Genomic DNA, 25,690 nt, shown 5'->3' with positions numbered 1-25,690 from the left:
AAGTGATTCTCCTGGCAGAATCTATAATTTACTAACAGCTATTAAAACCTGGGATTTAGGATCCATCCTTTCCCCTCTACAAAGTAAAGGAATACTGCAGGACTTCAAACACTTTGGTGCAAGGCCTATGGCAGCTCAGGCAGCCAGGAAGGACCTGTGCTGCAAGATGCTCTTGGAGGTACAAAGACACTAAATGAAGGTTTGAAATGAGCCTGTGCCAGGGAATTTGAAGGGCAAAATCCGGAAGCAAAAGGGATTAAAGCTCCTTGAATTGTCTAATATTGCCCTAATATTTCAGTCTGGAAGATACCTTAGGAGGCTACAAAAGACCTCTGGTTTATACACAGGAGAAACTGAAAGCTGGGTGATGGGATGGGGTAAAGGGTGAATGAGGGGAAAACAAAATAGCTAAAGAACCTCCAAAAATTTCAGAAGGATACCCAGTTGTCTTCCAGACAAGCAACATAAATAAAGCATTATTCAATGAAACCTTACCATCAAAAAACAGAATTCACAGCAAGCATCTGACTCTGCTGAATAAATCTTCATTACAAATAAAGATGTTTGAGCAATCACCATCCCTCTGACGAAGCAGAAGGCAGAGCCTCTGTGCCTGCCTGTGTGGGAACAGAGTGCTTCGGTCTTGGAATTCGGTGGAGAGATGCTATCAGGTTGCCATGGAAACGGGAGGATCCAGACCCAGCAGCTTTGACTCTGCATAGACTGACAGCGAGTTCAGCTGGGGACGAGACACTGAGAAGGCTGGTGGTTTCCTCCAGCTCCCAGGCAGGACTGTGATGGAGCTGCATTGCATTTGAAGTTTTCCTACAAAAGCTTCACAAAGCTTTCCTCCTTTTTTTTTTTTTTTTCTTCCCCCCTCCCCCCTTATAAATACCCTTGGTTCAGGGGGAAGCTGCCAGGCAGGAGGGTTCAAAACCAAGGGAATTGCTGCCCCTTTAACAGTGTTGCTCTTACCTTATTATCCAGTATCACTTCCATTGTGGTATCCCCGAAAGGAAAACTGCTGTGTGGAACATATTGTGGTTTGGAGAAAAGAGATCCCCTTTTCCTCTCAAAACCCTGCAGTGATGCAAATTTCATTTCAAAAGTCCCTTTAGGATAAATTCTACAGCTAATCTTCTACTCTGTTTGCACATAAATATTACATATGTTAATTCAAATGCAATTTTAAACTTGTGTGCAGACTTTCCATTAATTTTTCCTGTTGTTGCACCACCGAAACAGAGCTCCTGATGTCACTGACCTGTAACATGGTTTTTCTTCAGTGAAATGGCATCTCAGTCCTCTGGAAACTAATTCTCACACACCCTACAACAGTTACATCCCAAAAGGAGCAGAACAAATCAGCACTGGGCACTTATGCTTTGTAAGAGTAACAGTGCAGGAGGATCCAAGAAGCATTATTTTCATTGCAGATCTGTAGCCCCCACAGAAAAGGTTATTTGGATTTGACATGGGCAGATCAAGAAAAAGTTGTTTGGATCTGATATGAGCAGATCAAATATACCTCATGTGCCAAGTGACCATAAAGACATTTTGGGAAGGGAAATTTTCAGCTGGTGACAGGAGATAGCCCAAGGCAACACTAAGTGAGAGGATAGTACCTCCAGCTCTAATTTACCAGCCCTGCAGTTTGGGCAACTTCCATTTTCACATCTAAACTCATTTCTTTCATGTTCTTTGTGAAGTGGGAGAGATGTAAGGTCAGTTTGTGTGACAGGCTGGCAGCTGTCACTCCATGTCAACAGACCGCGAAATGAAAGAGCAATCCAGCACATGGAAGTAGAAAGTCCTGACACTTTAATTATCTGAAGAGATTACAAGATGAAAGTCTTCCTTGAGGCAAATGTATATTAGTATTGATATAGTCATTGTGCTTTTCAGTAAGAGAAATAGGAGTCTGTATTTACATAAGAAACTATAGTGTCTGAGATCTTTAAATATCATATTTATGGAAATGATTCTGAATTACAGCATTTACAAAATAAACAAGCTTGAATAAATATTCAGTCCATTAAATAAGATTTTTCTTTTAACAGAAGCAACTTTTTGTGCATATTTATTTCACAATTGAAGTTTGTTGTATCTTTTCATCCTATAAAAGAAGCATTAATTTTTTTCTTTCTAAAAATAAAACTGCAATAATCATTGCAATGTGAAGCCTGAGATATAAGCCTGAATAAGTATCATTGCTTGCACCACATTACCCACCTCCCACCACTTGCCCAGCCCCATGCCTTTCCAAACTCTGGTGAATGCCAACACTCCAACCTCCGTTGGAAGGATTTCAGGGAAATAAGAATAACAAAAATATAAATAAAGTGAGGACAACACATCATAGCTGACATTGTTTACAAAGAGCATCATAAGGCTTGTGAATAACATATAAACTAAGTGAAACTGTTTCATCTGATTCAAAATGACAGTAGTACTGATCTGTTGTACCCTTCTATGGCTCATTAACACTGAATATTAACCTCTTAAATGGAATATCACCCCAAAAATAAAAACCCAAGCAACAGTGGCCAGTTATGCTTTATCATTCTGAATGATGACCCTTTGTGAGCACAACACTGCAAACAACTTCCTGATCCTTTTTTGTATTTATACTTTGAAAGACAGTGTGTAACACTGCAAGGAAAGGGGATGCAGCAAAGAGCTCTTGATCTGGTTCCCTCTGTAACCACAGCACACACCATCTTGCTTTTCATGTAGCTAACTCAAAGGATGTCCAAATGTCTTTGAAACCTCAGTGCTCAGGGAGCTCTTACTGCAAATACTTTGGTGCAAGATCATAGCATGAATCCATGTGAGTTTTACTTCTTTCCTCTCCATGTGAAGATAAAGTAAATCCCTGTCGTTTCAAATAAATACAAATTTCTTCTGAGTTGTTAGCATGAGTGAAGTAACAGTATGCAGTATTTTACAGTTACTTTGCCAAACATGGATGACAATGTGTTGCACATTCTGTAGGAACTTTTCAATAGATCAATAGGTATTTGTCTTTAAAAAATAATATTTAAAAACTCAGTATGGGAAAAAAAATGTCACACCTACTGAATTTGGCTGCTTAACTCTTTCAAAAATATGTATATTAATATTAATTTATTCATTTGGTAACCATTTCCTCTAGATTTATGTTTTAAATGCTGATATAGAAACCAAAGTGTAAATGATGTAGAGTATAAGTACTTCCAAAACTCAGAAATACAGAACTGGAAACTGTAAAACTTAATTTTTAGAAGACAACTTGGAGTTATTGCTCTGCTTGGTAAATGAAAGGCAACAGAAATATACTGCTTCAGGACCTTCAGTGCTTTCTACATGATGCACAGAAAAAATCTGCCTTTGTAAATACCGAATATGGATTTGAAATACTTTGCTTTATTTAATCTTAGGTGGGAAAAATCTAGAAATGGGAAAGTTAAACCTCAGCAGGAGGGAGAACACAGACATCCACAGCCATGCTGGTATTCCAGTGAGCACAGAAGTGTCTGAGCTTTGGGACTGATTTACTGGGATGGATTCGTTAACCAGCTACTCAGTTCCTAGCGCGCAAGATAAGCAGCAACCCTTGCTCAATTCTCTGAGCCCTATTTCCTTCCACACAGTGCACTTGTTCTGCATATGGCATCGTAACATTAATGTTATAAATTTATGGAAGACTGTACTGTAGCCTTAGAACTACAGACGCTTCATACTTCCCTTTAGCAGCTTAGGAAAATGCAATAAAAACTGTCTGTACCAAAATTTATAATAATGGATGTCAAAGCCTATGTGCCCTCACAGGGTCCCTCTTTCAAGTTAATTCTTGGCTTGGGTCAAATATATCAGTCCATGTAAGACTCCAGAAGACACACCAGTAGTTTAATAAGTCAGATACCAGCTTTGTCACTATAGAAAGGAGTGACGTGGAACATGTAGCAGTGAGTGCAAACACGGACAGGCTTCATCTGACCATAACGAGGTAATGGAGCAGAGTGAGAGGAACAGCGGGAACAGAAGATCTGAAAAACAAGAGGGAGAGTTCACTTTGAATAACTGGACTGGATCAAAGTGATTTCAAGGGAAGGAAGAGATAATAACACATGCTGGACTCCTCCGTATCTGAAACACCACTCTCAGTGTAGCTACTGAAAGCCCTCTGCAGGCAATTCATAGCACAGTGACCAAACCATCTGACTGTGTTGAGCCCAAGCACTGACAAGAGCCAAGGCAGGCTCACAGGGGAAGGCAGCTACACCAGAAATAAAAAGAATCATCTCTTTCACTGGCTTCAAAAAAAGACTAGAGAAATACTTGTGAAAAACACTTCAACTCCTAATCCTGCAAATCCACTTTAAAGCTAAAATGGCTTCTCTAACCTCTGTAACTCATACAGCAGCAAGCAAAACTGGACTGCAGATTTCTGGCTTTCCAAGGCAAGTGGCTACCTTTTTCTCCCTTGCTCCCTCTTCCTCCCCCACAAACCTGCAAAGCCCTACACACCAGGGTCCCCCTGTACAGGCTTCAAAAGAAAACAAAAGGACACAGTGTCCCCACAGCTGAGCTGTGAATCACCCCTCACAGGGAAGGCTGCTGGGGCACATTAAAGCTTAGCACAATAGTCCAGAGTGACTCCGGATCTGGGGAGTTTGTGGCAGGATCTCAGTGGAGAGTTCTGCTTTTTAGCAGACAAATGCTTATTGCTGTATAAAAGTCAAAACCCTCACCCCTGACACTTTCTAAATGCAAGCTGAGCAGTTGATAGCCGATACATACAAAAGCACTTGTGATCTGAAAACTCCAGCCAAGTGTGTGCACTTTGCTGTGCAGATGAGTTCTTCTGGCACACATAAATCTGCTGTTGGGCACACAGTTTCCCACATGTTTGACTGAGACATTCATTACCTTGCCACAGCTCCGACAGTGATGCTTCCTGCGAATAACTGTGAAAGGAGCCTTGCATGCAGTGCAGTAGCTGCAGACTTCATCTGGAACCCAGTCAGGAGGATCTGTCAGAAACACAGCAACAAAATGGAACATAAATCAAAAGGGAATAAAAACAAACATGCAATTACTAGATCCTCCAGGGAGCAGGGAGAATAAAATATAACAGCAGCTGCTCTCATCTGAGTTTTTCAAGGTGCTTTGCAAACAGGCAGCCAGGTGAGGTTAGGATACCTGAGAGGGCTCAACTCCCCCCTTCTCTCCCAGGCTCCCACTGTTGGGCACAGCACAGGGAGCACTGAAACAGCAGCTCTGAAATAAAAATGAAACTTATTCTGTTCAAGTGAAAGGGGCAGGAAAAAGGAGATAAGCAGACTAAAATATGAAGAGACTATTAAAGCAGAGCTGGAACACAGGTGTTTTTGTCAGTACAACCAGCCACCAAAACAAGGTTAGAGCTGAGATGATTCTGCACCTCTCCAGCCCTCCCAACAAAGGCTGACTGCCTCTGCAATGAGGCAACCAGCTCCACAGGTAATAAACGTGGAACCTGATTACTGTCTGCTAAGCTGTTGGGACTCTTACAGGAAGTCACCAGTAACTGCAACAAAACCACAAAATCAAATGCACGAGTTTTTGCAGAGAAAGGATTTGACAATTATCCCTAACAGCACGTTTCAGTTCATGTATCCTGCGAGCTCTCTCATAACCTCTCATAAAAGCCAAGCAGGGAAACAATTTGTTTTTGGCAAAGCAGAAGGTATTAGGGTCACTGCTGCAGAGCTGCTTCTGCTAGCGACAGGCTGACATGACTCTCTGAGAATCTAAAATTACGAGCACAGAAATGATGTAGCTAATTGCTTAATTAAGATGTTAAAAATCTAATGAAGGGCAAAGCAAGTTCTGTCCAGAAGGAAGCCATGGACACAGTGAATATGAACTGCTGGATGTATTTACCCAAGTTCCCCACATGCTCCTTCTCTCAGAATATTATTTACAATGTGCAACCCATGCAATTGCTGATTTATAAACCTCACAAGCAAAATCCCTGCCTCAAGGAGCATATTATCAAACACCAAAATAGATGGTGCAGTTAATGCAGAGGTCAAGAGGGCTATAGCTACAGGCACAAAGAAAATAATTAAATGAAAAATCCACTGTATTCTTTACATATAACTATGACCAGTTTTCATGTGCCTGTCACATAACACTTGTCAAATTAAAAGGAAAAAGGATATAGCATTCAATGTAGAAAAGCAGATTAGTAAGACAAAAGAGAACTTTTATGGGCTTCTCTAAGCTATTTTGCAAGTTATAATAGTTTAAGGAAGCAATCTTTCATTTAATGAACAAACCGGTCTAATAAGTCACAACTACAGGGATAGCAACCAACACCAAAGTCTCTGTGCAGAGAAATGACCAATGGAATGAAAAAGGATTGGCACAAGGAAGCCTTCAGCTCATCCCTGGGAACAGTTCACCAAAAAAATGAACACAGAGCTGGCAGAAGCAGTTTTGGGAAGATTCATTACCTGTTTTTTATCAACTGCATTATAATGTGGGCTACCATATTCATTTTAATGTTCACAGGAAAGCACCAAAACACAGGCCATTCTTATACAAACCACAGCATGGCAATATAATATAAATATATAATATAAATCACAACTTCTACAGAATAATCACTCCTTCCCTTAGACCATGATTACTCCAGACACATTCCAAGCCACCACAACCCCACCACAAAGGCTCTGGAGCTCACTGGCTGAAAGCAAGGTTCTTATCAGGTGTTTAACATTTGGGTTATGGTTTGTTTGTGCTTTTTAGTTTGGTTTTGTTTTCACTTTTAAGTGCAATGTTGAGAAAGTTATTTTTAACTGACCTCATATGCATTTAATTGTCTCCAGTGCTAGATAAAAAGAAAATATGCAACCCCCTCCCTGAAAACCAGCAAATTTATTTTGATAAATAACTACCTCATAAACTTGTGATAGTCATATAACCCATATTTCATGGTTACAGGATTACTTGACTGCCAGATGAATTCCTCTGTGAACTTCTTTTATAACTTCATAAATAAATTTAGTGGTATATGTATAGAAACAGTATAACCCTCTCTCTAGAATGTTTTTCACACTAGAAGGAATCTCTTTACCTCCATGTTGGTGTCATGTCAGCTGATTCTCTAGATTAATGCACCAGCAGAGTTAAAGGGCAGATTTCCCCCCCAGACATTGACTCAACAAGAGCAGGGCCCTTGGGGGGGCTATGGGGCAGCCCTATGCCCCAGTGCTGCTGGGCTGCTGTGCCCTCCCAACATCCCAGTGCCTGTCCCTGTGCTCAGCTGCACTGCAGCACACCCCCGAATAGTAACACTTGGTTATGTAATGGCTTTTAACACTCCAAACGCTGTACAAACATCATCTGCTTTAATCCTCATCACCCAGTTACAGTCAGTAAATCTGGGAGTGGAGAAATCAGGAGAAAAATGTCTTGCTCCCAGGCGCAGCCCTGAAATAACATTAGAAACAAGGAACCCAGGGCCACTAGGTCTATGCCTTTGCTTCCAGTTTTGGCTGAAAAAGCCCCTATACGGAGTACAAACACAGAGCCTTCATTTTAAGAGCACACACTTCCTGGGATTCAAACATAATCCCAGACTGGAGCCAAAGTGCTTGCACTGTCAGGAAGGATGAAGCCCCAAATGCCTCTGTCTCTCCAAGGCTGTGCAAGCCCTGGTGGCAATGGGATCAGCACCCCAGGTCCCCTTTGCAAGCCTCATCTCAGCCTTGGGAGCAGCCTTTCTGATTTACCTACATTACCAATTGAGTCATCAGGCTTTTTATAGAACAGGTTTTTGAAATATTCTCTGAAGAGCAGTTTCATGAGGGGATAAAGCTTTGTTATGAGGAATAGGGTGAGCTAGACAAATTAAACCCCTAGCATTAGCCTGAAGATGTTGCTGGAAGCAGGGCAGCATCACTGCACCTCTAGGCTTTTTATGTGGTAGTCCTTCTTTGGGCTATCCTGCTCCATTAGCTCTGCAGGCAGCAGAAAATGGAGACATCCAGTCCCTAAAGCACTATCTGCCCGTGCTGCAGGGATTTGTATAAGGAATGGAGGGAAAAAATTTGTTTGTGGGCTAATTGGCCCACTGCTTTATCATGCAATGAGAGTTAAAAGAATTCTGTTGGGAAACAGATGAAGACCACAGCACAAACATCAAAGAGGAGGAGGAAGGGAGGGAAGGGATTAACAAGACAGAAGAACTCCAAAATGTATTTCTGTAAGCAAACATTAAAAGCCTGTACAGAAAAAAAGGCAGAGAAAGGAACAGAAACAAGTATTTAAATGAGCAAGAAACAAATCTAGAGAAAAGGCACAAGATAAAATTAAGTAGTGTGAAGACTGAAAAAGACATTTTAAATAGAGAAACAGTACTCCTAATTCTTAGGTATTCAAAACTATTGCATTACAATCTCACATAAACCATGACAACTTACAGGGTTTTGTTCACATTGTGGCTTTTAGAATTCACCTTTACATGTCTGCAACTTTGTGAGCTAAAAGTTTTGCGTTCTAAAAAAAGGTAAAAATCTCACATAAACCTAAGATCCTGGGGCTCTAAGAAAGACACAATCATGATAGAAATCATAGACACTGTAAAAAATGACAAAAAGCACATGCAAAGTAATTTTGCTTATAAGCATATATATATATGTATATATATTTGCTTACACTTACAGAAGTCCCATCTAATCTTACAAAAACAAGGAGGAAATCTCAGTGTCCCAGAACACAAGGAGAGGAGAGTCTGGTCCCAGATCCACCAACAGTGTTGATTCAAACAAGCTTAGACCAGAGAGTTCATTCAGTGGTGTGGATACAGAAGAGACTGTGTTGGAGGGTAGGGTAGGGAAATACTCCCTAAAGCTGCCAGAGCTTGCAGAATGCCTAATTTAGCAAATCTATATTCTGGTAGAAAACAAATTAGTAAACATGCACACCATGACTCCCTGATGAACAGCAGCTGTGGAACTGTAAGCTTGTGGTGGTGTTTGCATTATGGACAAACAATTCCAAGAACAGACCTAATCTGCATCTTTTTTTATCAAATATTCCTAAAGCAGAACTTAAACTGAAAGTTTACTGAACTGATATGTATTAGATTTTAGAGCACCTCATCCATAACCCTGATTATGCTTTTACCAAACTAATCCTCAGAGGGCTGTTCCTACAGCAGCCTGTGGAACTTACACCACTGCAGCCCCCAAAGTGTGTTATCCCCACAGCTGAACAAAAGGTCAGATGGACTTGCTGCTGCTCTTCTGACCAAAGCAGGAGTTGTAAAATCTCACAGTTTTAAGTATGGAAACTAGACTAAGGTGACATGACTTTACCCCTCACTTCAACTGCCACAGTAAGAAAGCTCCTTTACACACAATTTTCCACATATCATTCTGGGCCATCTCTGACTTGATATAAGATTCCCAGCAGGCAGTTGTGCCAAAGTCATTTTGACTCTTGCTCAGCAGATTCAGTATTGATTACAACTGGTATGAAATTTTTCAATAAAAAGAAATTTTCTGCTTCATCAATATTATTTGATGAAAATTTCAGAGGTGAGTGAGAAAACAGAGGTACAGACTTATTTGCTGCAGGGACAGCTCCTGTCAGTTTTCTTGGATTGGAGCTTTTATGCAAATCTAGAAAGCTTTCACCAAAGCATGGAGCTTTGCAGACTTGGCCTCAAGCCTCTGCTTGATCCCACACAACCTTGAATGATCATCTCCTACATTCTGTACAGGTACATGATCAGCAACTCATTCTTTGGGTGAAAGAATTATTTACATAAATGGAACAACTGAGTCAAATCACTGGATACCACTGCAATATGGTTCAAATTTTCATGTTAAGTCAGATGTACCAGGGGCTTGGTTCTTTAATGTAACCATTACTAGGAAAGTCTCTCTCTGTAGGAGCTACCAACATCATCAAAAGCAAGTAGATCTACAATACTACATGCCAGAAGAACACATGTGGTTTTAGGACAAGAAAAAAAAATTAAAATCTAATAAAAAATCCCAGTTATGTGACTGTGGAGCTAAACAAGCCTGTCCTTTACTGTACTTACAGGATATTTTCTCAACAAAGTCTCAAGCGCCACACTGTGACAGAGAGGGATAGTCTTTGGAAAGGTAAAAGGCTCAGAACAAGTTCTTAAATCCTAAATTAGATCAAATTACTACAACACAATGTAAAAACTGTACAAAATCCTGCAATTTTACATACATCAATAAATACGCTCAGCTGATACAAAACATTGCCTCAATATGGAAAACTTGATGTTAGATTCTTCTCTCACACAGCCTAAGGCAGAGCTGCTGAATAAGGAAAAAGGAAAAAGTTCTGTGGACAGAGTATGTTTGGCCACTGAACTGTGCAACAATTTAACTTCCTTCATTGTTGCAGGTCATCATTATAAATAATAGAATAGATAGAGGCAGGAGGACAAAAGAAAAACTGAAGCATTCAGCTAGTGTTGACAGCTAATTCTACAGTAGGATGGGTGTGTTTTCTCAACCTTGTGACTTCTTATTGCAACAAGAACAGGAGCTCGAGCCTTGGGACCATAAATTACTGAATTGTGCTCAAGCTGCTGGTTGGAGGGCAGTGAGGACTTAGAGCCAGGCAAAAGTGGGTGGGGTGGAGCATTAAGAGGTGGAAAAGGATCAAGGAGAAATTGTGTGTTGTCATGCAGCAAACAGATGCTAACACCATTTGGCAGAGTTCTTTGTTCTGGCAGCCACAGCAAATCCATCATGGCTTGGAGTTATAACTTGGTGGCAGTGAGCAAGGCAGTTCTGTAGGGATGCTGGAGTAATATGGAGTGAGATGAATGTATGGTTGCAGAGAGTGCTGAGATGCTACAGCAAATATTTTCATGGAGCACCAACAGTTTCATAAAACTTTCTGGTTTTCCTTGAGAAAACCTTCTTATTTCATGCTTATCTCTAGAGAAGTGTAACTCACTTCCTTAGCCAGCCTGTAGCTTCATGACATTCACAATCAGAAATACTCACCTTCCTTCAACAGCAACTGATTAACTTTCCTGAGTAATAAATTAACCCAAAATACACATATGGTCCAAACTCAGATTTGCCAAAGGTAACTATTAAAATCATCAAGCTCACAAGGATAAAAATAATGCTCCCAACTATGGTGAGCAGGGACCCATATTTGATCACATTTACAGAATGATAAAGAATATATAAAAATCCTTATCAAAGCAAACAAAAAAACCAAGTCACTCTGTGCCTGTGGGTATGTGTATGTATACACACACACACACATATATATATACACAGAAACATATATGGGTAGCTGTTATCTAATAATAAGCACGTTTTGTCTTGGGGCTGGAAAGAAGATCAGAGGCACATAAATGGCAGAAAGACATCAAACTGTTACTTCCCTGATATTCTGGGTTTTTTTAAAGCTACAGTACATGCTAAGAATGACTCAGCTCTTTCCCAGCAGAGAAACATTTGTATTAGATAAATTAAGAGTAACCTTCTTATATATTCAATAGTGGAGATTGCTTTAGTTTGTCTGTGATCCATGCTGCCCACTCTTAGTTCCATGCAAACTTCTTGATCAGCTTATTACCCAGCAGTGGTTTGTCCTAAGCTGGATCTCAGGAAATTCCCAATAACTTTCTCCCCTTGCTGTTGAAGAGCTCATTAGGAGCCAGGGAGAAAGGCAGCACCACAGAAGGTCTCAGGACACAGACCCCTTCTGCTTTTCCTGCAATTTGGAGCAAGCACCACGGTAGCAAAGAGCCCAACCTGCTTCAATCTGAGCAGCTGCCACTATAATTTGCTTTCAGATTACACACAGAACTTTGACCCCACTGGCCATCTTCACCACACAACCAGGGCATGAAATTTTACTGTATTTAAAATTCATTTATGGAATATCAAATATAGTCATCTTGTATTCTAGGAAAATATAAATAGATTTGATTTATATTACCTCCCTATAAAAACACAGTGCTTTTCATACTCTAGGAAGTACAAATACATATGCTTCCTCAAAAAAAGTCCTAGAGCATTAGGACAGCAAAGATCAACACATACACTATAGACTCATCAGTACCTTTGAAAATGCTTTTGTTTTGGAATGACAGTCTGTAGTCTGTTTTATTTCAACCTTCAGCAGGTCACAGGATTTAACTCCTCTACCCTTGCCAATGTCATCTGGCTCATAATAAACATTCATATTTGTTTTATGACCCAGACCAGCTGGTGGGTTTTATATAGAGTAAGAATGAGAAATCTGACAAAAACAAGTGATTCATCTTCATAATCTGAGAAGAGGCTGGAGCCTTCACTAGAATCTTAAAACTATTCCTGTATTAGTTCAGGTTGCTGTGCTTGCTTACTTTTTTTTTTTTATTACCATTGATTAGATGCAATTTTGAATACTCTGTACTTTCAGTAAGAGGGATTTGTTTCATAATTGGAAAAGCTTTCCTGGCAGGTTGCTTGCTGGACTTTCTCAATTTGATACACACTCATGTTCTGTCACAATGACAGAAGGAAGGAGCTACTGATGCACTCATTTGCTTTAAATTGCTTTCACTTTCAGTTGGAATCATAAAGAGTGACCTGAAATGATGTACAAAAAAGGGTATAATTAATTTTGGTGCAGTGCTGTCAACAGACTGGTGCAATGTTCTTAGACTTTGCACTGAATCCATTCACAGTGATAGCTGTGGGGTCCTCCTGTTGGTGACCTCAGGTCCAGATTTGGCCTGGAGGATAAACCCACCTTGCTGCAAGAAGTAGGGCACAATGGTCATACAGCAGAGGTTGTCCTAATAATCTTCCACCTGCACCCAAACATTACTCAAAGTCACAGGCTGTTGCTTTCACAGTGGCCAGTAAAAATGAGGTAAATGGGGAGGTGGTGTGAGGGGGAAAAGGAACGTGGCTGCTGAGGTTAAAACACTGCTCTAAGTGTATATGTACTGCTATGCCTCATGCTGGATGCTTAGGGGTGGCAAAAACATCTATCCCATTAGCTGTCACTGCATCCCTGAGTGGAGAAAAGTCTGTACAGCTCTGTCAGCAATGACTTTGTGACCTGAAGGGAGAGGGGACTGGAATGTATAGGAGGAGAGAGGGACAGAATGGGTGTTTCTACAGGTCCTGCAAATTCAACAAATTATTCCACTTCAGATGCCCCTTTTTGTAAACCATTTGTAGCTCTGGTTTGGAAGGTAGAACTTATCCCCAGCATCCTTGTTTCTTGTGTTACAGAAAGCTCCTGCCCCTCAGGACGTCTGAAAGCCAAGTAACAGCAGATGATGCAATTTAGTTTACATGGTCAAAGGAGCTATACTGATTTGTGTGAGTAGTTACTTACAGCATAACCACTTATACACAAGTGAAGATTATCTCTTGGTTAGGACAACCCTTACTGGATGAATAAGAAGCCCTGAGAAAATCTGCAAGGAGATTGCCTCAAAATACCCAAGCCTTGTCAGTGAGCAAGCATGAGTACCCAGGGCAGAGTACCTGGAGGAGCACTGGCAACGGGCTCTCTTCAGAGGACAGTTAGCATCATAAAACACAGTGCCAAGACAGCACCTATTTATTCAAAAAGGTCTTGGTTACCCCGTAAGGCTCCATTTTCCATCACACATGCATATGTGAAACACTTGCTAGTTTGGAATAAAGGTGCAGGCAGGGATCTATTTTTTCTGTAGTTATCTGCTTATGCTGTTAATACTACAGGTTGGGTTTTACCATTTGCTTAGGGCAGGCACAGAACTGAGTCATGTTGCCTGGGTCTTGTAGAGGCCCTTGAAACAGTGAAGATCTCCCCTTACTGCAATCCTACAAAGCCATAAAATCACCTAAGCATCCAGACTGTTATCCTCTCTTTCAATAAATAACATCCCAAGCCCTCAGCTGTCCCACAAACATAACCTCCCCTGTGCCAACAGAATACACCACAAAAAGCTGAGGAACCTTAAAAGATGAGTAACAGGCCAGGGAAGTGAAGTGACTGTGCCACAACAAAATGTACATCCACTGTGAGAAGATTCTTCAGCATCCTGCAGTTCAGACAAAATCACTGACAGCATCAGGGATTGATTTGAAACAAAAAAATACGAACCAAAATGGTAGAGAGTGAATAATCTCTTGCATTCTTTTCCAATAGAGCCTATACATGGTAAGGATTTTGCTTCAAGATTTGCTCTTTATTGCCCCTTATGTGACACACTGAATTATGGTGCAATAGAAAAATCAATTAAAATGACTACTGAATAGTTCTCTATCTGCCACCAAATCATCTTCCTCCAGAAGAGAGAACATTTCTATAGTGCATTATACATGAATTAGCCCTGCTGTTCTAAATAAATAGATTTGAAATCTGAAGCCTGCAGCTTCAGAAGGGTGAGGAAGCAAACTAAGGGGTTTTTATAAGAACAAAATAACATAGAAAAGGTGGTATTACTCTAAAAGCTAATCTTTAAGAGATGCTTCCTCCCTCCTGCACACCTCTCCACGCTATGATTTCTGATCTTTATAACAAATTACATGAAGTAACATTTCTGTTGGTTATTCCCCCTTGCACACAAGCTAAGACATATACTGCTTATCTCTTAGTTCTCAGTCATCATGCATGCAAAAACTCTCACAAGAAGAACAGAACTGTATGTGGACAAATAGATAACAACAGATCAAAGTTTTAAAGCACAGAGAAATTACAGCACAACTGGATTTCTGGGAATCTTAGATACAGTTTCATAGCTGATCGTTGTCTTGTATGTCTCACTGGGCCAGAGAGACACCACCTCTGATAACTGGGCTCCTGGTGTGCTGAAACCACCACTTAGCCCTCACGATCAAAGCCAATTGCTTTCTTGTTTGCTTCATCTCATACTTCTCATTTCTTTTTTTTTTTAATTCTCTGACTGCAAATGCTCTGATATCTTTTAATCCATTTTTTATATTGTGTTTACCATCTGAGGGTTACAGCCCACGACTGACTCCTAAGCATTTTGACAACAGCTCAGGTTAAAAAAAAGAGAAAAATTCCACAACTTTTTGAGCTCTTATATGAAGAAATAAGCTCAGTTTATCATCTGACTTTGTCTCTAAATCATACTATGACAATACTTTATGGTAATTTTCCAGGGTTAAACTTTGAGTTTTCTTCTCATTTTAATGATTATCTTCTATACATCAGTGTTGTCTCGTTTGAATTCTGAGAAAAAAAAAAAAGTACCTTCAAAGTCCCCATCTCTGGCTTTTGCTGCAAGTTCAGAGGATGATATACTTTCTTGACATAAAGCACAGTCTTCCAACGCTGCATTCCTTAAACCCTGATTAACTGTAAAACAAACCAAAAAGTTCTTGAAGTTATAATTTCCAATTTTCACTTCAAATACTCATGTTAGGACATCCAGGATGAGATTACAATAGCCTCTATATGTACCTTCCTATACATCTTGCTTTTTCTTTACCCTAACACAAACACTGACTTAAAAGTCTCCTCTATTCTTTGGAATGACAACAGAAATGAAAGATCCTGTTATTACAAGACATACAGTCCTCTTACTCCTAACAGTTGAGCTGCATCCTGTATTTTATTTCCCAGTTTTTCTCTTGCATGCTTTGCAAGTAGATTGAGAACAACCAGAGAGTTGCATCTTAGGTACAATCACATAAATCAAAGCAAAACTTTAATCCTCAAGTCCTTAACTTCTACTCTCTCATTTTGCTTATGCTTACTTTTATCAATACCTTTTTAAAATATGATTGCTCATCCATTAGCAATGTTTCCAACCAAATACTGACTACCATATCTATCCAAGCAATAATTCTTTACAGATCCATTTCCTTTATTACTGCTAAGTGAATGTTTGGGAGGGCTTTGATCCTCTCCTTGGCAATTCTGTCTAATCCCTTTTTCTCTTGCCAATATAAAAACAGTCTCTTCTCATATCAAGACACACTGTCACCACAAAAATGTTGTAGAAGTGTCAACCAAACGTAAGAGAGGACTGCAATGCATATTGTGTGTTGTTGCACTGCAGAAATGGGTTTGACTGGAGGCTTTTCTGCTAAATTTAACCAACTTTAACAGCGTTCCATGAAAATCATCAATGCTTTTAAAATGAAACTGGAAGAAATGGAAAGCAAATGTTTTCTATCATGAGGAAGGGGAAAAAAAAAGACAGATCCAATCACCTTCTGATGAGAACAGTTCCAACCATAACAAAGGACAAAAAATGGTAATTGTGGTCTTGCTGGGATGATATGGTTATCTTAGATTGGTTAACAGATATGCCTCTTTGAGAAAGAAATAATCAAAATGGTGTCAGAGAAAAAAAATCACTTGAATTGGCTCATTATCTAGTTTTGGATCCATTACCTTAATTACCTAGAAGTGGCTGTTTTTATATATTGAAGCCAAATGCAACATTCTGCAATTTCTACAAGACAGCTCAGATTTCAGCCTTTTCCTGAGCATTCTCATCTTGAAGTCTGCTCTTTCTACAGAGCTATATAAACAGCAAAAATTAGAGGTACATGTCTGGATAAATTAAAATGTGTTCAGCATGAAATAATACCAGAAGAAAAAAGCAATCCAGTAAGTCCAACCCCTGCATACATTATGCTATGACCATATGAGCTACAAACACTGTTCTGTTATACACAGGAATATGGAAGTGAGCAGACACTCTGAAAGTTTTAACTCTTTCAACATTTGCCTCAAGACAGACTCATTGTAGCTATACTTTCAGAAACTTCCTCCTTTTTACAGTCTATTTCCATGTCCTTTTTAAAAACTTGAGTGAAATCACTGTACAAAGTGCTGACAAAAAATTAACAAAATGTTAAGGAAATTCCTGTCAAATAGTTCATGGATCCCTGTGGATCTGCCAGCAGAAATTCACTACAGAAAACAAATGTCTGAATATCTTACCTTTCTTCTGTTTTTCTTTGTCTTCTGTTTCAGGTTTTGTTGCCATAACTTCAAATAAGGTCTTTAAGATACTTCTCAGATCACTGGCATAGTTTGTCTGCAGCTGGTCAGCAACACCTAGGAGTTTGAGAAAATGTGTAAACAATTAGACTATTACACCACCCTTAAAAAAAGCATTTAAATTCGTCTGTTGCTAGCAGTAATAACCTCATATTTATTTTTGAGGGTGCAACTTGCTCATGTCAGCAATAATATTTGAAAATGTAATTAAAATTATTTCCTACAATGTCCAAGTCACATTCTGGCCTCTGTTACCTGCAATTTGATACATAATTTCTTTGTTCTTTGGCAGGAAACACCAAGAGATTCCTTTTTCACCAAAATAAGACTGCTACATGAAACTTCCTCCCTTGAAGACACAGAGCATCACCAAGAAAGAGAAAATGCTTTGAAGTCAAACCAGCTCAAGCTCGTGATCACATACCTTGATGTACACCAAAGATGATAATAATAATTAAAAAAAAGGGTTAAAAGATTTGACATTCGGAACAGAAGTCTCCTCTCCTACCTGAGATACAGACAAAAAGGCGGTGAATAAGATCATTACTGCCATGAAATCTGGATCTGATCTTTTCCCGGGTGGCAATTTTGGCAGCTTGCAAAGCGAGCTGGATTTCCTCCTGATCAATGTCATCAGATGAACAAGAACTTGTCATTAAACTGCTGTAGGAGAAAAAAAAAAAAAGTACAGAAAGTCATGTAAATCTTCATTCAGTTGCTCAGGATACTCAGCAAATCCTAAAGAATTTATGACTCAGGACAGACTCTATAGCAAATTGGAACTAATTGCTGTAAATCCTTGTTGAAGTTAATCAACACGCAATCAATCACCATCACGTCAGATTTTTCACTCTGTGGCATAGCTGTGAAAACTGAAGCAGAAGGTAATTTCTGTATTTTATTGCATTTTCCTTGGCTATTACAAAGTGCTGTGCCATTTTTCAAATTAATTTCTTCTAAAAGCTCAGCCCTGGGACTGTAATGCCACAAAAAATCTGAAGGGGGAATATTAACTTAAAAATAAGGTCAGTTCTGATGCCAACTTAGAAAATTATTAGTGTAGAAGCTACTTAGAAAAAAAAAAGATTGCTGAATTATTTTACCGCAAAATAGTGAGACTGGAATCTCTGGATAAATACACAAAAAGAAAAGAAAGGTGATAAAGTATAATTTACACTGGAGAGAGGTAGAGTCCTCTTATATACCTAGGTGTAGAAATTGCTGAAATGTCAAACTATTTTAACAGAGCAGCTCATCAGTTCCAAAGAGATTAAAATGTGCCATCAAATGCCTACTAGAGATTTAAATTTTGTTTTAAAAACCAGATGCACAGTTGTCAGCCATTTCCACCCCAGCCTTCTTTATGGAAAAGAAGCTTGAACAATCTGAGACTACTGCAGGGAAGCTTTGGAGGTAACTCAATTTCTTCAAATACCAGGAATTACCTAAAGTATTTATAAATCAAGATGTATTTTCTTTTAAAAGGAAGTATTTAGGGAAAATGTAGCAGTTTGCCAATGGGAAACCCCTTTATTGGGCATAGAGTGCAGATGTCATTATGTTGGAGTCCTAATGATTCACTGTGTTGACCAAGACTCTTACTCTACTGCATTAAGAGACAGAGGAGCACTAAACTATTTTCTCCACATAATGGAAAGAAGTCAACCTCACCAACAATTACAAAAAAATTGAGTATATTACTTATAATCATACTTTGGCTGTCCAAACCTCCAGCACTCTCTACTATCCAGACAGCCACTATGTAACTAAAAGTTAGTTAACCACTGCTTAAATAGAATGTATAATGAAGAAAGAAGTTTCTAACATATTCCAAGTTAAATCTGGTCCTATTAGGTGCTGAAGTATTCAACACCAAGCAGATCCCATCCTTGAGGCAGGAATAGTTACTGCAGGTAATGTAGCACAGAGGTTACATTTATAACTATTTATAAAAAAAATTGTGGGATATAGTTCTGAAATTCCATCTGCAAGCTACAGAGGCAATCCTTTAAAATGTAAAGATGAATTTATTAGCCACACAGAAGTCCTAGTAAAAAAAAACTGGAAAAAAACCCAGCACCCCAAACAACAACCCTGGAGATGAGTTATTGACAGAAATATCAATGGAAAATGTGTAGCCTGAGTACCTTAACTGGCTTCCCATTCCTTCAAATACAGAGTAAAGAGCAGGCTTTCAAGAGATCCATTTTGTTCATGTTATCAACTGCTATTAACAAAAGCAAATTCTTGTAAAAAGATACTAGTTTTATGTTTACAGTTCCCTGAGCACCATGGGGCTTACTAAAGATGCTGAGAACTGAGTAAACATCCTCTTTCAATTTTTCTTTTACTTTCCCATTGGGGATATTTGAGATATATAGGTAGGTAAATACAGATATATAAAGTTAGCCTGTCAGTGAGGATGTGTAGAGATCTGCATTTAAGACAATGAAAAGGTCATGTAAGAATGGGGCTTATGAAGGAGTAAACTGGAAGGTACCAGGTAAGAGCCATGGAGCAATCCCTGATTTGCAGTGGTATGTGGCAGGTGATTGCCTGTTTGCACATATGCTCACACACAGAGATAAAGCAATTTATCTGCCCCAAAGCACAGCTGAATAAGGTCTGCTATTTTTTTCTTGTTTTTAAAATAATTGATCTTATGGCAATACACACATTTGCACTATAAATTGCTCCCCAAGGCAAGCATGGATCATATGGCAAAGATAAATGCAGTCTGGATGTAATTTTATGATCCCAGTACGATGATGTCTTTAAAATTCCTACTAAGCAAAAAGCCCTTACTGCAGGAAAAGCAAGGATGCTGAGTCAAGGATGAATCTTCCCTTGAAATCACGGTTGAAAAAAATATTTCAAAGTAAGGTGTTAAGTGGGTAGGGACCTGTGAAGATTGCTTTACAAGAATATAAACTACTTAGTCCCTTCCCATTTTGCAGAGAGGAGGAAAGGCTCATTCCACAATTCTGACCAAGCTCTGACCAATTTTAATAACAGAGCTTGTCTTTCCAAGTCTTGTCCAGCTGGAAGAAATGCAGCTTTACCTACTACCTAATTCATCCAAGCAAGATGGTTTCATCTACTTCTGTTCCAGGCTGTTTCGTGTTAGATTTTGATGTGTGTCACAAAGACTGATCATATCCCACACAAAGCTGCCTACAACTTTTAGGATAAAAAGTCCCTAGCACAGAGCACAAATTGCTTCAGCACTGTTGAATGGAAAGTCAGCATGGATGCCTTCTCCCATTTATAACATATACATCCAGCACAGTCATGTGTAAAGGAAAATATCCATACACAAGAGGTTCAGAAAAAAGGGTATTTTCTTTTCAGGATTCCTTACACCATGAGAAAGAAAAAAAGTGAATGTTTCAGAATAATTTAAAACTGAACCTAAGAAACACTATGGAGTTTTTATATATATTTATATACAATTACTGTACTGTAACCAACAGGATCGAATCAGAATGAACTAATGACTAGTCAAAGAATGACTACAGGCTATTTTTTATCCTCAAAAAATAGTAACAAGTTCTTGACTTTAAAATATATCTTGCTGTTGAAGAATGTACCCAGAAAATACCCAGTACTGTGGAGGAATGAAAAAATACTATAAGACAGCAATTGTCTCAGATAAACAGACAAAGAGCTTTTCTTGAAACAGGGTATTCCAAACAGCATTGGGTGCATTTACGCAAATATTAAAGATTCTCTTGATTTTTAAAAACTGATATTAAAGGAAATAACCTAAATTTAGATCTACAGAGTTCAGCTTACCATTTTTGCAAATTGTTCTTTCAAACAAGTTACTTTTTTAGTTCTAAATGTATGGAATGCCATTCCTACTTAGCTTTTCTAACATAAAATATAGGCCAAAATTCTTAACCAATAATAAATATGTAGGAAGCATTTCATAAATGTCAGAGTACTCCCAGGTCTGGAATGTTTCACTGCTGATATCTGCAGACTCAGGTATCACTGAAGAATATCAACAGCCATACTAAGTAGCTAAAGACAAGTCCTCATTTTCTCAACTTTTTGGCTGAAGGGAACTCTGCTTACCCAAAGAATTACGTTAAGAAGAGATAAAACCAAATCAGCATGGAATTCCCCTTGTGAAATCTTTATCTTATAAACAATGCTTATCATGTACTTATTTTTCATATTTCACAAACATTGCAAAGTTAACATGTCTGAAGGCAAACATCAAGAAATAAGATGTTATGTAAAAGGCTGATTCCAAGTAGTAAATCTGTTTAGAAGTTACAAAGGAACAAAAACCCTCTGGCAGATAGAATGGATTAAGTTTTTTACCTACTTTGGCTAGCAGTTTTAAAACTGCTCTTCATTTGTCATGTTTGAAGGGTAACAAGAGTCTTTCAGCACTTCAAAGATGTATCTATAGTTTCTGGGTGTCAAAGCTTGACTGGGAAATTTAATCAAATATGTACAAGTAAACAAAATCCAATAATACAATTGTACATAATATCATCTTTTCCCCATGGAACCAGTCACCGTTACAGATTTTATGATTCTTTTTGCTTTACAGATTCGGTGATTGTATTATTTTAAGTTCCAAGGGACACTTAATAGCCAGGTTAAGCAGTAATTTCCATACAATGTAAAACAGAACTGTGGAAGTAGAAGATTCTGACTCTTTCACAAGTGTTCAGTCACTTTAAGTAACCACCTGTGGTACCAATGGCCTTGTGCTGAAGTTATTGGTCATTGACATTCATCCAAGAACAGCAAATAAAGTTTGCTGAATAAAGTCAACTTAGAGTAAGATGGTACAAATATAAATATTTTACGTTTGTGCTCAAAAAATAGTCAGTAATAGTAGAAATCTCTGACCACTCAAATGTTTCCTTCCAACTTTGTCTAGAAGTATTTGGACCATTAAACCTTAAGCATGCTCTGAACTGGAATGCAGAATGTATGAGACCGTCTCAAAGAATTTCTCATTACTCACAAACTCTCAGAGGATCTTAAAAATGTATTATATATACAGCATTGGCAGACAAAAAGAATTTTCAAGGTCACTGTATCAAATACATGAATACAAAGAAATCAAATTACTTACCAGGTTTTCAGAACAATAAAAAAAATGTTCTTAAAAAGTGGTTTGGTTTTTCTAGACAACTTAGATGGTTACTACTCACAAATGAGTAATGCCACCGTATCTATTCTACTATAAATGATGCAACTATGTAACCACATTTAATAGGAAAGTAAGAGAACCCTCTAAGTCTCTGGTTTCAGACAAGGTCTTTGATTACAACTAATTTTCAGGTGCAGATTTCAGAAGATTTTCAGTGGTGCCTTTAAACTGAGAGTTCCATCAAGTCAAACTTATCTCAACAAAACATAAGAGCAAAACACTTGGAAGTTCTATGAACAAAACTACAAATGTTTTCTAGTAAAGTGTTAGCAGATAATTCAGAGGCTACCATTCCACCATTTGTGTTACAGAAATACTTGTGACACCAGTGATTCCTGTTTGCTTGCTCAAAACATCCAGAAAATGCACATGAATAGGTAGAAGTAGCATGCAGCAACAAAAGAGGTTACCAGTTCCTGTCATAGTTTGAATTCAAAGCCCATGAATCTATTTATGGCACATTTAAAATCCATGTACTAAATTATACTATTCCCATGCAGAAGTTTACTCACTTTGCAAAATCAGAGTGATAAATTTTGATATAAAGTTGCTCTCCAGCAAAATTTCATACACACTATAAAGACGCAGGTGAGATGCATTCTACAGGAAGGAAATGCCATGATTTTGCAATACGTTTTCCATGATTTCACACATTCCTATTTACACAAAAGGACACTGCAACTATAAACCATGCTGTGGTCCAATTCTCAAATACCAATTACAGTTCATTAAAAAATTGATGACAGACTGACTACAAATTATAAAGCAGTACAGTTCCTTGAACTTAAATGACATCTGTTAATTTGCACCAGTTGGCCATTATGAATCTCTCATGTCCATTACTCAAAATGCCACAAGTTTTGAATAGCTAAGATAAAGTAATATACATATATAGCTATATCATGTTCATGAATTTTAATATATACATATGTGCTTCAAATATTCTAGCTCTTATTTTTCAAAAAAACATTATCGTGACCTCTCTGGCTTTCATTTTTATTCATACAGAATTTAGGACCATGGACATCTTGCTCTATGTACAATTCAACCTACAATATTTAAGGTTATTTTTTCTCCCATTTGAATTTTTTTCATACTTCCAGTAAATAAAAAAAGCCTTTTATATTATTGTCTGCACACAATTATAAAACTACTTCAGTAATTGGTACATCTATCTCACTGATACTTGTCTAGGCTGTAAATGGGAATGGCACCACTAACTTGTCAGCATAACTTTCCCAAACTTATTCTTACTTTTATACTTCACATCCCTGTTCTCAACTCTCAGTTCCAATATGGAAAAAAAAACAAAATAAAAGAAAAAACCGAACAGCAAGAAAAATACCCCAACAACTGCTGTGAAGGCCATCTAAAAAATCAGAGAGTAATTTTGGAAAAACAAAAGTTGGATACATGAGGAATGAGAGGAGGAAATGACAGGGGTTTGGTAAAGACAAGTATGATGCCATATCAGCTTCTTGCAGTATGCTTGGCATTTCATTTTGGATTATCTCACAGTAAACAGCAGGTTAAAAACCCTTTGGTTTCTAACAGGTATTCATATGGTTGGATTCATAAACTAGTATTCATATGGCTAGTGGAAAAACTATGAAATTAATGGCTCTTACTATTAAAGTGAAAGGAGGTCACTTAAAGACTCCATTTTAAAGTCACTTAAAACAAATCCAGAACATGTCTTAATACTAGGGTAATAGCATACAGTTATTTAGCTAAGAACTGTTAGGAATCATCCCAAAGGCTCCATTTAAAACAAATTTTAAAAGGCTTTAATTCAGAACTTTATTTTTTGACCTAACCCTAACATTTTACTAAGTTAAGAGTTTTTGTAGGCAATCCCGTAAGTATTTTCCCTCCATTTAAAAAGGCTAAAGAGAGGGAAACAGACACACCCTAGAACAACTCCTAAGTATTCCCAAGGCTTCAAAACTTTGTCATGAGAAACTAATACCACAACCACATGTAAATCCCTGTCAGGAACCACGAGTGGACTTGACTACACTATGGTATTATCACATGTACCAGCTCCACACATGACAGGACATGTGCTAGAAGCCCCATCTACTGTCAACCTTTTGAATTCCACCATGGGGAAATTATTTTTCATTTTCTGCAGGATTTACAGAAGCCCCTTTGAAGCATCTTTTGACCTGCAGAGGTGGGCAACCTGAGGGCAGCTGATTAAAACAAGTGATGTGGCTAATAGGTGGCTACCTGTCCTAAGTGTTATCTTCAATCAGGAAAAAATCCTGAGCATTGAAGGCTCCTGAATTTGAGATCAACAGCAGCAACTTCTGCTTCACATGCCAGCAACTTCTGCAGCTGCCCACTTGGCTGGAAAAACATCTGGAATCCTTCCCCAGCTCTTCAAACCTCAACCTGCAGCTCATTCTCATTGTATTTACCAAGCTGAAGCTTTCAAAACCAGCAGCTGCTGAAGCAGCAGGTTGCCAAATGGACCCACCATAAGAAACTCCATCTAGTCAAAAGACTTACTCAAACTCATCCCCAGTCTGGATTGAGATTTCAGAAGAATGCAAAGAATTTGCATATTTATTTCACATATCTCAAATGAGAATTAAACTAAACATTGTCAGCACAGAATTCCTCAGCTCTCTCCCAAAGTTGTTTTGTTTTGGGTTTTTTTCCATTGTAAATAAAACCTCTGTAAGAGTGATTTGCAAGAGCAAATAACTTGGAGCATTAGTAATCAACAGAGCTGCTTGATAACCAAATGTAATGCAAAATACTGTTCTTCTATTAATTTAAACTGAAAAGGGGATAAAGCCTGAAAGATAAGGATATTGTAAAATTTAACAAAAAATAGAGCAAAAAAAAAAGAATATTAGACTCTGTTCTACTAAGATTTTCTGAATTCCATCATGGCTTTTTTTTTGACACTTCCTTATAATCGAACACCCATTTAAAGCTATCAAAAGTTCACTCATACTGCAAAATGACACATGAGATTAAAGCACAGAAATATTTAAATTTCAAAAATAATCCTGAACTAGAACCACTCAGAGTGAAAAACAGAAGTACTATAGCACTTATGAAGAAATGGTGTGCAGTATCATCTCTGGTATTGGATACAAGGATAGAAATACATCACTCCCAGCATTTACTCCTTATCCAGAACTTGACACAGGGCACACAAAACCTGGGTATCTGATGCAGGATACAAATACTTCCAAAGGCAAAGACTCATTTAATACAGCAATTCAGCAATGTCCTCTCCAATACATAAGCAACTGTATGGCATAATAGAAAGTGAATTATTTAGCATCCAGTTCCAACAGATACTCACTGAATTGCAACTCCTGTGTGTGACAGAAACAGCACTGAAAAGCATTTTCAAGTAAGAGGAAATCTCTGGGAGAGGGAAAGTTATTTGCACAATGTTTTCATATTGCCTCCCTCAGTTTCCTCAAAAAATAATGCCAAGCAGCCAGCTGAAGCATTAGGGCATCCTAGGGC

At 38.4% G+C, this 25,690-nt stretch overlaps 1 protein-coding gene across 1 annotated transcript in view; it reads right to left on the bottom strand.

The window, feature by feature from the left end:
• Positions 1-3,853: 3,853 nt before the first annotated feature.
• ZFYVE28 (zinc finger FYVE-type containing 28) overlaps positions 3,854-25,690 on the bottom strand; it is a 140,909-nt gene continuing 119,072 nt past the window's right edge. The window contains exons 10-14 of the mRNA XM_030450632.1: positions 17,525-17,679; positions 16,957-17,073; positions 15,253-15,357; positions 4,912-5,015; positions 3,854-4,028 (exon numbers count right to left, since the gene is read on the bottom strand). Of these exons, the coding sequence (XP_030306492.1) occupies positions 3,897-4,028; positions 4,912-5,015; positions 15,253-15,357; positions 16,957-17,073; positions 17,525-17,679 (613 nt within the window). The 3' untranslated portion in view covers positions 3,854-3,896. The remainder of the gene's footprint in view (positions 4,029-4,911; positions 5,016-15,252; positions 15,358-16,956; positions 17,074-17,524; positions 17,680-25,690) is intronic.

The sequence above is a fragment of the Calypte anna genome, chromosome 4B, assembly GCF_003957555.1.
Source record: "Calypte anna isolate BGI_N300 chromosome 4B, bCalAnn1_v1.p, whole genome shotgun sequence".
Lineage (NCBI taxonomy): Eukaryota > Metazoa > Chordata > Aves > Apodiformes > Trochilidae > Calypte > Calypte anna.
This window is presented reverse-complemented; position numbering and strand designations above follow the sequence as displayed.